General features: G+C 46.9%; 1 protein-coding gene across 3 annotated transcripts in view; it reads left to right on the plus strand.

Moving 5' to 3' along the window:
• The first annotated feature begins 2,447 nt into the window (after positions 1–2,447).
• Positions 2,448–15,713, plus strand: part of LOC119449552 (alpha-N-acetylgalactosaminidase) — a 36,171-nt gene continuing 22,905 nt past the window's right edge. Inside the window, exons 1-4 of one of the 3 annotated variants that reach the window (XM_037712746.2) lie at positions 2,448–2,594; positions 10,014–10,274; positions 12,312–12,486; positions 14,853–15,027. In XM_037712746.2, the coding sequence (XP_037568674.1) occupies positions 10,054–10,274; positions 12,312–12,486; positions 14,853–15,027 (571 nt within the window). In that variant the 5' untranslated portion in view covers positions 2,448–2,594; positions 10,014–10,053. Of the gene's footprint in view, positions 2,595–7,794; positions 7,845–9,412; positions 9,560–10,013; positions 10,275–12,311; positions 12,487–14,852; positions 15,028–15,713 lie in introns of those variants that run through there. The other 2 variants (XM_049665298.1, XM_049665299.1) reach the window with 2 other exon arrangements.

Genomic DNA, 15,713 nt, shown 5'->3' on the forward strand with positions numbered 1-15,713 from the left:
TGTTTGACACGTGTTAGCCGAGCACTTCATATCATCTAATCCTTCGAGTACACGTTTCGTTCAAGACGACACTGACTTAAGATGGACAGCGAGAGTGCCAGATGGCGTAAACGCTTCCATCGACAAGAAACAAGATACAATATATGCCACACGACTGTAAGCGGCTGGTAGAGTATTGCAGATATTGGTGCACTTGCTACAATAGTCGTGACGCAGCAACATTCTAGCAAATACGAGAGGAGTGGGGCAGTGGCACACGGAAATGTTCTGGTACAGCTCCGCCAAAGGGTTTTTGCAAATGTTGCTCGCTCCGCAACTACTGTCACTTGAATGAGAGAGTGAAAGCATGTGAGAAAAGCAGGAATCAATATAAGTAGAAGTTCAGGGTGTGCCTTGGTAGAAATATAAGATCATTGCAGGTTCTTAGGCGGGAAACAAAAGCCGTGCTGGAGATGTTAATCAGGAATTTCTAACAAGCGCCTTTTTTTTTTCGATAAAGAAATAAGATGTTAATCAGGAATTTCTAACAAGCGCCTTTTTTTTCGATAAAGAAATAAAGTCAAGGAACGTATCGGTTCCATCTGATAATTTTTTCAATGATAATTATACTTGCATATGGAGTGATCATTTTTAAGTTCTACGGAATTTGGGAAAATCGCCTGTGGCAGATAGCATAATTCTTGTCCTTCAGCTGGATTATTTGAAGAGGCGGATATTGATACACTAGAAGTCGAAACACATATTTAACGAAAATTGACTAATTAACTTATCAATTATTTTACGACACATATTACAATTTACTAATTGTAGCCGGCGAGCTTGCCAGACGTATCCACTTGAAATGAATTCCCAGGAGGACACTAGTTTGAGATAATATTTCCGTAAGCGTGGGACGAAATACATGGGCGTTCCAGTTAGTTTTGTGCTTCAATGCATGAAAGAGCGCTTTGGTGTGAAAGCATCAAATGGCTCGTTGAGCGAAAAGCCGGCGTCTGTAGCAGTGAAACGGCACCTAAATTCCTATTGGCTGCGACGCCACGTCACGGGTTGCGTGAAACGGTGTTGCGGGAGGGGAGAGGGCATCGCCGCAACGCCACGTCACCAGCGCGCCTCGACGGAGCAGATACGGCAACGCAACGCCCAGGGCGTGAGTGGTTGTCGTCGACGAGGCAGTCGCGTGACGCGTGCGTGCCGCCGTCTCGCTCTCGGAAGCCTCACCCCCACTGGGCTTAGCTGCTGCGCGCGCCTGCCGGCATTGCTGGCCGCTGCTGCTTCCTCGGTCTCTCGTCGCCCAGGAGGTCGGTGGCATGCGGCATTGGCACCGCAGGCTGCTGGTGCTTGCCGGCTCGGGCAGCACGCACCGCTATGGTACATACCCGCAGCGAAAAAGTCGAAGGACCGCTCAGCGGCATTCAATTGGACACTCATGCTTTCGCATTCACAACTCATAAGAAGTGCTTAGGTGTCCTCGGACTTTTTAAAAGAGGAAGTGAAACAACAGTGCCTTGTTACGGCGAGTTTGAGGGCGCCTATTTCCAAACTGGTCTCATCCTGCAAATTCATATGTGAGCTCGGCAGATACTTGACTGTGATTTGGTCTTGCCTGAAAGCTGTATTTCTAGGCAAGCTGAATGTTTATGAACATAGAGAGATATGGCTTGCAAACAGAGCAGGTGACTGCGTAGACACTTCTTTTTCGCTATACTATAACCTTTGCTAGACGAGCTGGGAAAGACACACACACCACACACCACACACACACACACACACACACACACACACACACACACACACACACACACCACACACACACACAACACACACACACACACACACACACACACACACGCACCGCACACGCACACGCACACACACACCACAGCACACGCCCACACACCCACACACACACACACACACACACACACACGCACACGCACGCACGCAAACACACACACACCACACACACACACGCACGCAAACACACACACACACACACCACACACACACACACACACACACACACACACACACACACACACACACACACACACACACACACACTCGCACAGACGCAAGCAAGCGCGTACACCCGCAAGGTAAAGACGTGTCTGTTACGATGAGATGCGGTCTGCGTCTTTCCAGCTGTACAACAAAACGTCAAGGCCTTCATTTTCTTATTGCCATCCGGAGCGCACGGCAGCGGCTATCGTACCGTCCTAGAATTCTCGGCTCGTGTTCGCTACATGCAGCCTGCATTGCAGGTTAATTAAGGAGTTGCCAGGAAACACCGATAATTGCGGCCCACGAGATCGTGGAGGCCAGAAAGAACAAAACAGAAAAAGGGTAAGTGCCTCCGATTTAAGAGGGGCAAGGGCGCCAAGGGAACGCGGGGCGATCGTTTGGCGGTCGCGTGTGGCCGTAAGTGTGCGCGCAACCCAAGAAGATGCAATCAGCGATAGAACCCGCAAGCAACAGCCACGGGGAGACCCTGTCAGCGCTCTCGGAGTCGCAAGATCAGCAGCCTGCGCGGTGCGGCCGTAGACAGCTCGCAGCGGTGCCAGCAGGCCACGCGCAAGGCCCCGAGAGCAAGAGAGGTAAGGAGAGAAAGTTTTGGATGCATGCTTTGAAGGGGATTACTGGGCGAGGAATTCTCGTTGTTTGTTTGTAACTACTGAGCGAGTGACCGAAATTTCGACGGTTCGCACGTGACTATGAAAAAATTATATAAAAAGAAGGCACAAGAAACGATACCACCTCTTAGAAGTTTCGGTTAGGCACTATTCTGCATAACTGGAATGCCATAACTGTATCAGTTTGTAATCAAAAGTGTTAGAACAAGAGGTGTTTCGACAATATTTCACAAGGGAAACTGGTCTTCGTCAGGGACCTGACTTACGCTGAGGAAGACAAGCCCTGTAGCTTGTGCAAACGTTGTCCCCCGAGCCTTTACATTGTTTGACCAGTATTGATGAAATCATGTTTCGATCTTCCTGCGCAGTTTTACTTTGTTTATTTCATTATGTGTCTTTTGCCTCGTGTGCGTAAATGCGTGCTTCAAAACTTGTTTAAGAGCGTACAAACATGGAACTGCTTTATCTCGCTTTTCTTTTTCAATAGTTGCCGAAATCACTATATGAAGCCTTAATTTCTCGAATGTCCACGTAATAATTAATCATATTGCGTTTTGCAGCAACCATTTCAATACACACGCTAATTGAGTAATGGCTTCGTAGTTTCCCTGTGTTAAGCAGGATTGCTCTTTACATCAAGGAAACCAGAGATGGTGGTCACATGGTATCGTACGAGGAACCGTCCGATACGGCTTGCGACGCGTCCAAGAGATGGCTTCTCTGACTGTTGAAACCTGACAGAATATGCTGCAGCGTTATCGGATGCAACTTTTGGTATGAGTAGTCGTTTGCCAAATCGCACCGTGCGTATCCTGTTTAAGAGTACTGCACTGGACGAGAGAGAGAGAGAGAGAGAAATAACTTTATTTAGGAAAAATAGGGTTAAGGGGGCCGGAGGGTGGGTCCTTAGTCCAGGACTCCAGTGGCCACCGCCACACGCCGTGCCTGGTCGAGGAGGCTCAATTGAGTCTCCAGGTCAGTCCGGGCGAGGATGGCTGCCCAAGGCTCCCTAAAGGAATTTTGTGCTAAACGGGGTGAATTTGAATTTTGGGGTCGTGATTGGCACTCCCATGTCACATGGGGCAAGGATGGCCTCCCCCCACACCAGGGGCATTGACTGGCATATCTGGTTGGCCAGATGGCATGCCATCGCCCCAGATGTGGGTAGGTGTTTGTCTGGATTTTTCTGTATAGCCGAACCTCCTCCACTGTTAATTGCGGGTTTGGCGCGGCGAGTTCTTGGCGAGAACGACGTTGATGTTCTAAGACATCGCATGCTAGTATTTGATTGTTATTTCCGATTGGGGTGTCATTCCTTGCTCGGATTGAAGTCTCGCGAGCAAGAGCGTCTGCCCCTGTGTTACCAGTGACACCAACATGCCCCGGACACCATACAATGTGATGTTCTTGTCTTAGTCGATCGCCCAAGATGTTAAGGGCGATCCTAGGGATTCTTCCGTGGAGGAAGAGTCGGCAGGCCGCCTGAGAGTCCGTAAGGACGTAGGCGGGCCTGTCTTCTCCGTCCCGTGTCTTTATTGCCAGGGCCACTGCAGCCGCTTCCGCTGTGCTGGTGCAGGCTGTGCGGACTGAAGCTGTTGTTATGGTTCTTGGAATACCGGAGGGTCCCGAAGCAGCCACGATAACGTGTCCCTTTATGTTCTGTGCTGCGTCTGTGTATATTGTGTCGGGGTTATTGCCGAATCGTTTTTCTAATTGTTTGGCTCGGGCATTACGCCTGCCTGAATGATATTTTGGGTTCATTTTTTGGGGGATGGGGGAGATCTTTAGTTTTTCTCGCATCTCCCTCGATATGTCCACTAGTTCGCTGCTGCAGTATTGTGGGTTGATCGGGTATCCCAGCTCTTCTAGGACCCTCCTGCCCGCCTGTGACATATTAAGGCGTTCTCGTTGTGTGACCATTGTCATTGCTTTGAGTTCTTCAAATGTGTTGTACACACCAAGAGCCTCGAGTCTCTCCGTGGATGTCCCCAGTGGTAGACCCAGGGCGGCCTTATACGCCGTGCGTATTAGGATGTCTGCCTGATCTGTCTCTTTACGGTTAAGCTCGTGATACGGGAGGCTGTAGATAATTCTGCTTATTGCAAAAGCTTGAACTAGTCTTAATGCGTCTGATTCGCTTAGTCCTCTCCCGTTCCGCGTAATTCTTCCTATCATTCGTGTGATTTGTTTTACTGAATTCTTTAGAGTGTTTAGGGTATGGTCTGCTCTAGTATTGTGTTGTATCCACAGCCCTAAAATCCTCACTTTTCGGGATTCTTTAAGTGTCGAGTCTCCAAGCTTCAGTTCAGCCTTTTCAGTTTTGTTGTAATATTTTCCGTGCACCGTAATGCATTCTGATTTTTCAGGGGCACATTTCATTCCGTTCTCAGTGGCGAAATCGTGCACTATGTTTATGGCGTTTTGAAGAACTTGTTCTTTTGTTCCGATTGAGCCTTTTGTCGCCCAAAGAGTAATGTCATCCGCATAAAGGGCAAAATGCAGATTTGGACACTTTTCCAGCCTATGGGCTAGATTATTCATCCCCAAGTTGAACAGTAGGGGTGAGAGGATGGCACCTTGTGGTGTGCCCCTATTTGGCATATTGAAAGCGCCGGATCGGGTTTCTCCTATGCCGATAGTAGCAGTTCTATTCCCCAAGAAAGATTTGATATAATTATAAGTCTTTTCACCGCACCTAGTTTTCTCAAGTTCTTTCAATATTAATTCGTGCGCGATGGTATCGAATGCGCTTTTGAGGTCTAGGGCCGCTAGTAAATGTTCACTACCTGTTGGAATGTTGCTCAGTACCTCTTCCTTCAGTCTTAGGAATACATCTTGTGTCGATAAGTGTGGCCTGAAGCCATACATATAGTTTGACAAGAGGTTATTGTCTTCTATATAGTTTCTAAGTCTTGTTTGGATGACTCGCTCAAAAAGTTTTCCCAGGCAAGACGTGAGTGAGATCGGCCTGAGGTTTTGTATGTTACGAGCCTTGCCGGGTTTAGGTATCAAAATTATTTCTGCCTCTTTCCACTGCTCTGGAATTTTCCCGGTTGGCCATACCTCTATGTTAAAGTATTCAGTTAGTTTCTTAATTTGTTCATGATTTATGTTCCGTAACATTGCATTAGTTAACCGATCCTTTCCAGGCGCTGTATTTTTCTTAGCTGCCTGGGTTGCTGCGAAGAGCTCTGCTTCCGTTATGGGGGCGTCCAAAATTTCGTTCGGGGGCCCATCGTATGCTTTTTAGTATGACTGAATAATTGGTTCCCCTATGTATCTTTCTTTCAGTTTGGCTATGAGTTCGCCTTCTGTGCCCTGGAATTCTCCCACTATGGTTGCAAGGGCGCGTGACGATTCTGATTTTGTTGCTGCTGGGTCTAACATACTTCTAAGTATGTTCCAGGTTTTCTTTGTGGCGAGGTTTCCCCTTAGGGAATCACTGAGCTGCAGCCAATTTTCTGTTTCTAGTTTCTTTGCGTAATCATTTGCTTCTTGTGCAATTACCTCTATTCTTGCTCTGAGTTTTCTGTTAAGCCTTTGACGCTTCCAGCGTTTTGTGAGGCCTCTTCGGCAGTCCCATAAGTGTAATAAATGTGGGTCTACGGCGGGGTGTTCCACCGTCAGAGTGATGCTCTTGGAGTTAGTCGAGTGTGCTGTTCGCACTTCTTCCGACCACTGGTTGATATCTTCTATCTGCCCTTCTGCAAATCGATACTTTCTAAATTTTTCCCAATCGGTTATGTTGGCTGTTCCAAGCTGTCTACGGATTTTTGGTGACGAGGTTGATAGACTGACAATATAATGGTCACTGCCTAGTGTTTCATCTAGGTTCTTCCAAGACGCTGCCTCTATGTTTTTGGTAAACGTCAGATCGGGATAAGTGTCTAAACCCACACTGTTCCCCAGTCTAGTAGGCGCTAGCGGCAGCGTTTCTAGTTTTAGGTCGAACTTGTCCGCGACCTGCACCAGCCTGGTGCCCTTTGGCGAATCCCTTACGTATCCCCAGTGCGAGTGGGGTGCATTGAAGTCACCGGCAACAATTAATTTATCTTTGTGATTCATTTTACCAATTGTTAATTCAATGATGTTCTCAAAATCTGTGCCTTTTTCTTTGGGGGGGCTGTATATATTAACAATGAAAAATTTAGGTTTCCCCCTCTTTTTCGTGTGAATTTCAATAATTTGGTGATGAGTTGAGCCTTCAAGGGGCTCATGAATACTAGTTGCGATGTTCTTTCTCACCAACGTCGCTACTTTCGAATGCTTGGGGTCCTGATATGTATAGTAATCCCGTAGCTTTACCGGCTTATTTCCTACCTCTTGGAGACAGATTATATCTGGCCGGGTTAACGATGTATTAATGAATTGTTGTAGGGCTGCTGCCCTCTTTTGGTAGGTGCGGCAGTTCCAGTGCCAAATTTCGATGTTTTCCTCCAATACCCGTGATCTATTGGCCATGTGGGGTCGATAATTCATTATCGGAGGAGTCGGAGACTACTACATTTTTCGTTTTGCGTGGTTGTGGAGTCCCGGGGTTATCCCCGGCTCTTTTCCTTTTAATTTGCCGTAGATTGGTGATGGATTCGTCGACGTAAGTTTTAAGATTTTGAAATTCATTAAACATCTGTTGTTGGAAGTTTTGTACTCCCTGCAGCTGTTGAACTAATTGTTGCAACATTTGCTCTGTTGAATTTGTTTTAGGCTCTGCTGTGTTACTCTCCGCGCCACCCGTTGTGGAAGAGTTCGCGATTGCTGTTTTGTCTAATAGTTGTTTAAGAGACGCGATCTCCTTTTTGAGCTCCGACAAGCTCTCTTTGAGTGCGCGGTTTTCCGCTATCACTCTTTGCTATGCTATATTGGATGTTATGGGAGCCTGCGGTTTTGCCACCTCCGCCCAACTCACCCTGGTACCCTTGTCCTCCTCTCCCTGCCCGGGCGTGTGTCTCCCTGCGGCACCGGCCTTCTGCACTGGACGAGAGCGACACCACGACGGTGTCGCTGAACGCTGGGACATGCGCCGCTGAATTAATCAACCATTATTTCCTTATCATCATGCGCTTCTCCTCGTTCGACACGAGATTCGACACTGGAAGTGCCCCTCTCACGTTCTATTCCCTATCATAGAGAGAGAGAGAGAGAGACCGAAAAGTGAAGAAAACGCCGAGAGGTTACCCAAATGCGCGTTCGGCTTGCTACCCTACGCAGGGGAAGGTGAGTTAGTGGACGTTAGAACCCCTGAATTCAAGGTCATTCTCGGAGACAAAAGTACTTGGGCCGTAAGGTGAGGCCGAAAACAATGAAATTACGGCCTGGTGCGCCCACAGAGGTATAGAGTGGAGCATAAAATACTCTCTCTTGACATGCTCTCTGTAATCTTTTGTTGACATCAAATACAGATAATTCCATGATCAGCATACGTATCTCTTTTTCAACAAAGTGTTAACTTAGGATTTCGGTTTTATGCACAAGATTTGTGTCCAAATTTTCTTCTTTTCATCCTTCAGCTTTCGTCGTCAGGCTTACCACAGCAATAGCTCATCCAAGCCTATTGGCTTTGTTCGTTTCTCGGCCTTACCGATGAATTGCAATATTCTTCGTTATTATGTAGTCGGCTACTGGTGACAAGTGGTGTCTGGGATGATTCTGCTAAACCAATCAAGCGAGATGCGTGACATTGAAAAGAGTGATCAGACACTGCTAGAGCTTGTCTAAAGCCTACTTGAAAATAAAATCTAGGCGTTTGATGCTAAAAAGTCGAACGCAAATTGATTTCAAAAGAATTGACATTCTGTACAACTAAGTCAAAGTCTTGTTCAATATACCACAAATAACCGGTTCACATTCAGGATTATGCATGGTAAGAGAGCCTTACATCCGACCCAAATAATTTGTCTGCTCTCATGTCACGTATGTGGGTCCTTGTCATATATGCGTCTTTCTTTTTCTTTTGATTTGCTGATGCGAACTTTTTTTTCTTCTTTCCCTTTTCCTTGCAGTCCCATGTCCTTCTCCTCATTATATAAAAGCTGTAATCTCTTACGGTGCACCAGCTGACTTTTTTTCTTCGTAGTCGCGTAATGAACGCTGGTAGGAGCAACGAGCGACAAACAGATAATTGGGAACTGTTATTTGTTTGAAAATACGTGAACAAAGCGGAGGAACTGCTGAGAGAGAGCCTTTGTTTGTTTGTTTGTTTGTTTGTTTGTTTGTTTGTTTGTTTGTTTGGTTGTTTGTTTGTTTGTTTGTTTGTTTGTTTGTTTGTTTGTGTAAAAAAAATCTGCACCATTTGCTTTCTTGTGGAATCTTCAGTATGAGCTCTCGTCCTTCACCGGAAAGGAATGCCACACACGCTGTCAAGGTGGACTGTATGTAGGTCGGCAGGAAAGAGTGGCCGGAGGAGAGTTAAATTCTGAAGTTAATACGCACAGGCTCACTGTCGAGCAGGAAACATTACGGACAGCTCAGGAGCAGTTTACCAGCCAAATGCCATCACACACGTCGTTTCGGCATGTGTATACGCACAGGGTAAAAAAGAAAACGCGTCTATCATGAAAGTGGGTCAAATAATAACAATAATAAAAAAGACATCAAGCGTTAAAGAAAGAAGAAAAAACAGAAAATACATACAAAGGAAAGCAAAAAGACGTGAGTGCCAAAATTAAAGAAATATAACGGGCAGACCACGAGATTTGCAGTTTTTGCACTAGGTGTTTTTGTCCATATTATTTTTTGCGATTTCTCCAACACGCGATACTTTCACCGTCGTTCCTTATTCTCCTTCCTCGACAGTTGCGTAAGAAGCGTGCTCGTCAAGGTCTGATACTGCCGGCTTCCGTTAAAGCGCTCGGGCGGAGCCCGGTCCGCCCCAGTGTCGAGACGCAGCTTCTTACGTATTGCGCCCGACAGTCGCCGCTATACAGCTATAGGTACTACATGGGCTCGTCGCAACCGCCAATCTTTCCGACCCCCGCTACGGCACACTGACGGATGCCGGTCGCGCAAAATTGTTACGCTCACCCGCCGATCCTTCGCGTGCTTTAGCCACTCTCTTCGCCGCCTCTCTTTCTGTTTTCACTTTCTTCCTCTTCCTCCTCTGAGGCTCCGTCATCTTCAAGCGCATAAGACCCTCTGGTGGCGTAACAGTTACCGGTATTCGCGCTAAGAGGATTCCAAGTCTCTCCTTCCACAACATCGTGGTGTGTCTACGTGTAAACAGCCAGGACTTTCGCTCTCCCGCCTTTTCTCGTTCCACACTTTTCCTCTCTCCTCGAGAGACTTTCCATTTCTTCCTTACCCGCCGGCATGCGTCCAGCTTCTTGGCTGGCTAACTCCGCCGCCGTCGACCACGTCGAGCCCATCGCACGCTTTTCCGTTGCGCAGACAACCCCGCCCTCGTCGTGTCCACTCTGAGATCGCCCAGATGGGACGACGACCGGCAGCTGCTGCTGCCAGCGCAGCCGCGACGCGAACCCCGAGGTGGCCGAGTCCGACGCTACGGCTCGCGCTTCTCTTGCTTCTCGGAGCGCACTCGGCTCACTGCTTGGAGAATGGCCTTGCCAGGACGCCCCCCATGGGATGGCTGGCCTGGGAGCGCTTCCAATGCAACATTGACTGCTCCCGGGAACCCGAGAACTGCATCAGGTCAGTGCGTTTGTATGCAGCGACGTGCGACCATGCCGGACGGTTTTCAAAAGCAGTGCTAGCGCTGGATGTCAGCTGATTTAGTTAAACGCAGTAACCACATGAAACGTATATTCGATGTATTTGCGGCGTTGGCTCATCGATTACACACCGCGCGATAACACGCCGTTGCTGAGGGTCAAAATTTAACTATGGAACAAGCAAGATCTGTAAGCACACGAGAGGATGTAATATTATCTTCCAGTGGATACGTTCCCATGTTGGTGCGGATGGGAAGGAAAGAGCGGAGGCTAATGAGGCGCTTTCAAGGCTACCAAGAGTGAAAGCACCTGTTCTCAACAGACTTAATTCCCCGCCACTTTCGGTCGCTATGGGCCCCGCCATATGAGCTGTGGGTAGTGAAAGGGCTTAACCGATTGCAAGCTGCTCTAATTTAGAGAATAAGAACAGCATTGGTTTACACTCCAGCATGGGATATCATAATTGGGTGAGGTATCTCTGTGTTCTGCTCAGAATGTCAAGGAATTCGCGATGTGGAACACTTCATCTGACCTTCCGGTGCTTCAATGCGAAAAGTAAGACTCTAAATGAAACAACAAATTACAGCGCGCAACGGGACTAAGACACGAAAAGACGAAGACAAGCGCTGACCGCAAACTTTAGCCCGAAAGAAAGTGTTAATTCTTTTCTCTAAGTCAAGTATAGACGCGTAGCCGTCAGTGTGGACCACGTCGATGTTGCTTGCCCATTCTTGTGGGAGACGTGTTTCGCAGAAGCTGTAGAAACGCCGGTTGCCACAAGAGTTCCGCCGTGTGATCGATAAGCGCCGTGAATTGCCTTGTATTCGTCGTGTCCTCGCTTTATCCCCTTGCGCGCTGTAATTTGTAGTGACATGAAACACCCCGTAGCTCGGTCTCGCACCTTCTAATTGACAACCTGCCAAGAGGAGCATTTCGAAACGCGTGTGGAACTGGTAATGTTCACCGTAGGGCCGAGGATAGTTTGCAAGGTCTATGCGACAGCTGAACTCATAGACATGTGGATGCAGATTCCTAAACAACGAAAAAAAAAGAACACGCAGAAATTGATTGCCCACACTACCAGACAAACACCACCTGTAATAAGCACCTTAATCAACCAACCAACCCACTTCGGCCGGAAGAAAACGCACTCTTCGCGCTACACAAAATGGACGCGGCGACGTCGGGCAACGGAACACCATGAGCACGTCGGAAATAGGCTTAACGTGGTTGGCCCTTAACGGTTGCCGAAAATATAACTTTGTAAAATTTGAAGCGATATGATGGTGAACAGCTGAACGTGAATTCGGACACACTCTTCTAAGCCAGTTCAGCTTCCGCTTATTGCATCGCTTGTCCACGCCTTTCTGAGGCAGTGACCATATTCTGTGTAGGAGACACAACGCGAACGGCCTTTCACTTTCTTCAAAAGAAAAAAAAACACAAATAAAAGACCTGTCTAGCGTTTTGCGGTTGGTTAATCTAGGTCGATCGCCCACAAATTGCTTCCGGCTGAAGTCTGCGCCAGAGACCTATAGTAAAGGCAGTTCTGGAGAATAGTAAATTCTCTTGATGTTCTTTCGTGTGTTGCGCGTGCAATTATAGCGCCGCGGACACAAGTTCTCACAACCACTGACTTTCATTTGCGGCCTGACTTGTTCATATTGTGAAGCATATAACAGCTTTATTTTGTATAACAACGGAAGTTCAATTTCGCCGTCCGGGAAATATATGTACACCGGGCGATAAAATGAACCGGGGCATGAAATCTGAGAAAAAGCTGAATATCTCCGCAGCCTCACAACGAAGCCTGGTATTTGCATTTCAGGTTTAGACTAGAATATGCTAACAACATTGTCGTCTAGAGTTTTACTAGCTACCGTTATAGGCTGCGGATATATTCAGCTTTTTTCCTCAGATATCATGCCACGGCTCATTTTGTCGCCGGGTGTACAGCACGGCTAAGCCGGGCGAATGACACTTGCATGCTGCTACACGATGTCTGCGGCGTGTGCAGCGAGCGGCTGTTCAAGGAGATGGCCGACGCTCTCGTATATGAGGGATACCGGGACGTGGGATACGAGTACGTGAACATCGACGACTGCTGGATGACGCAGGAGCGCGACGTGACCGGACGGCTGCAGGCCAATCGCACCCGTTTCCCCAACGGCATCAAGCACCTCGCCGACTTCGTGAGTGCCTTCACAAGGGTGATGACCGCCCTGATGACATGCAAATACACGAAACCAAGAAAGCTATGCCAAAAATGCTGCAGAATTCATCTCCGATTATTAATTATAAGAATGCGATAGAATTACAGCGTTACGGTGCATTATAACATACTTTATGCTTGTTATTGTTTATTGTGACTAGATCTAACACCGTTTGGGACGGTCCTGGGGCTTCCTAGATGATTCACTGCCCATGACAGCGAGTAGGGCAGGGTGTACGCTAAAGAGCACTACATACATGTTCCCAACTTAACACGATGTGTAGCACTTGCGAATGCGTGCTCAATAACACTTCCGGCTTCCGGTGCCGCCGACACGGAACGAGCACGATCGTGCTCGATCACGATCGAAACGCGGTATAATGTGACCGAGGTATAACACCGATAGGAGGTAAGAAAAGAGGGGTGGGAATGAAGGCACGATGGAAGAGAGAATGAAAATACGAAGTTGTGCTAAGGGGGATGTCGTCCTAAAAGGTCAACTTTTGAACAGACGTGCCAATTTTAGCGACATTCGCCACGAGGCTTTTTGTTCTAGTCGTTAGAACATGTAGTAAATTTGACTACTCTAACCCAAATACAAAAAATGCTAAGAATGTATCATTGACTAAATGATTGTGTCACCTTAAGATACTACCATTTAAAAAATTGAGAAGCTAGATATTTTTAAATAAATATCTACTGGACGCTCTATATTACAGGATAGAAGCAGCTGCTTGCAATTTTTTGCCTTCTTCTGTAGAAACCACATCACTTCAAAACTAAATTTTTCTTTTTGCTGTTGTTACAGTAATACAGATATTTAAACTTCTATTTTATGGAGGCAATTTAGAAATTCAAGATGTCCATAGCCTTGCTCCTCACAAATATTCCGCCTATAAACAATCTTACAAACAGTTTTCGCCTGTGTAGTTTCGAAACAATAGTTTTCATAAAAGGGTAATATAAAAGTGCAAATGGCCCAAATAAGTTCGAACTGAGACAACCGATTCAAAGATATCAAAACATGCCAAAACACGTGCAACTACCGGGTAAAAATGCTGATTTTCTTCTTTTCTATCGCGCAGATAATAACCTAACTTGGTGAGAGCTTCTTTATATGCTTAGAAATTTAAATCAGACAAAATTACAAAATGTGATTTTTTGATGAAAATTACAATTTTAGCCCTGCATATCCCATTAAACACATATGATTAAAATAGGGACACCACACAGTACTTTCACGTGGTACATGTCGACTAAGTATAGCTTGGGGAACCCCCACATACATGGTCATATCATAAGAAGCCAAAACCCCGCGGTTTCCTGTGTTCTCGCTCATGTGTGTGCGTGCGTGTGCGAGTGCGTGTGCGTGGGTGTGTGTTCGCACATACCCAGACACCCAAGTTAACTTGGAAGGAGTTGATTGAAGAGCCACATTAACCCATGTGGCTCTGGTTCGATTCGGTCTACCGGAAAATTATGGATATTTCCGTCTTATTGAAGAGGCGAGGGAAAACGGTTAATACATTGATACCGAAAAGTGCATGAAGTAGCCCAAGAATGTTAATCGCATAAAAATACGAACAAAGGGGTCAGTGTGGAGCGACTAGTTTATAACCTGGCTCGTGCTGTATATGGTTGTCACAATTTTTTCAGGAACCGCTAAGGAGAATGCAGAGAGATAGGTCGACCGTGAGTGGACGTTCTGTAAGATAGCATGCAGTAATATTGAAAGGAGAGGGGAAGTGTAGACAGAACTAGATCTGCAAGCTGGAATGGACCAGACGGTATTGAAGAGCGGCCTAGATGCACTTGTATTACTGATGCAGCGTACACGTTATATTGTAATCGTAGTTAGTCATTTCTTCCTTGCAGTTAGATAGTGCTGAATAAATTCTTTCAGACAACTGTGTAATGTATGGCTTAGTTCCAACACGATTTGCTTAAAAGGGCAAGAATTCGATAAGGGGTCATTATTGAGGGGTCATTATTTCTGCCTGCTCTCGCAAGCCAAGGACCGAATGTTACAATAGAAGTCTGGGATATTTTTTTGTCGGATCAGCAGCGATCGTAGAACGTTTCGCACAGGTTTTTCACGTGTGCCGAGGTATAGCAAACAGCGCCTCAAGAACTCCTAAAGATTGACGAGACACCAGAGTATTACTGGAATGCTACTGTTCTGCTGCAACGGCTGCTTTATTGCAGTAGCATGGACTGACCTATTAAGATCGTTGCACCAATCATTTTCTATGCCCTACACCAAAGGCGTGTTTTACTGTAGAACTTTCTCTCTCTCTCTCTCTCTCTTTTTTTTTTTTTTACTTTGTCCATGTCTGGTCATCTCAGATGCACGCTCGTGGCCTGAAGCTGGGGATCTACGGCAACGTAGGGACAAAGACATGCGCAGGCTACGCCGGAAGCTTGGGTAACCTGTACACGGACGCCCAGACCTTCGCCGACTGGGATGTGGACATGGTCAAGATGGATGGCTGCTACGCCAGCATCCGAGACTACGAGAGGCGTAAATGCTGTCTTTCATGTCCGCTCAGACTACTGCCCTAACAAATGCATGGCGCGGAAGCGCCGCACCCTACGTCGCTTAGTCCCGATTGACCAGCACTCACACTGACTTCACTTGTGACTGATGTTGAAAAAATGGTTAGAATCATAGCGTTGACATCTACACTACAAACAGAGTGGTGGTTGTATTTACAGTGGGAGGGATGATAAAGTTCAAGAACGTTCGATAGCTGACGCGACCTTTTTTCCACAGCGTTACATAATACCAGTCAGCAATGCATTCTCGCGCGCATATGCCACGCGACCGGAACAACCCCTCACAAATGTGACAGAAGACCAGTATGCAATGACTGTTCCGCCATCTAGGAAAGTCAATGCTCCATTTGAAAACTAGTGAATTGAATTCATCGGAGGAAGCAGGTGACGCCTGCTTCCGCCAGCAGAATTTAGGAGGTTTCGACCTTCCAGAGTGAGGTCATGGCTCAAAGCACCCACACCTTTTATCCATGAGGTACACTGCGAGCCAGTGGAAGAAAGATACGCTATTCGGTACACAAGTAAATGCTAGGTAACTTTACACAGACCGACTTCGTACAGACCGTGCCGTTGAATAACGGCGCAACCACCGTGAATGCAAATTACTCGAGCACGAACGCTGCGAAGGCTGCATGCGCGCACGAAGAGCAT

Source organism: Dermacentor silvarum, chromosome 4 (genome assembly GCF_013339745.2).
Source record: "Dermacentor silvarum isolate Dsil-2018 chromosome 4, BIME_Dsil_1.4, whole genome shotgun sequence".
Classification (NCBI taxonomy): Eukaryota; Metazoa; Arthropoda; class Arachnida; order Ixodida; family Ixodidae; genus Dermacentor; species Dermacentor silvarum.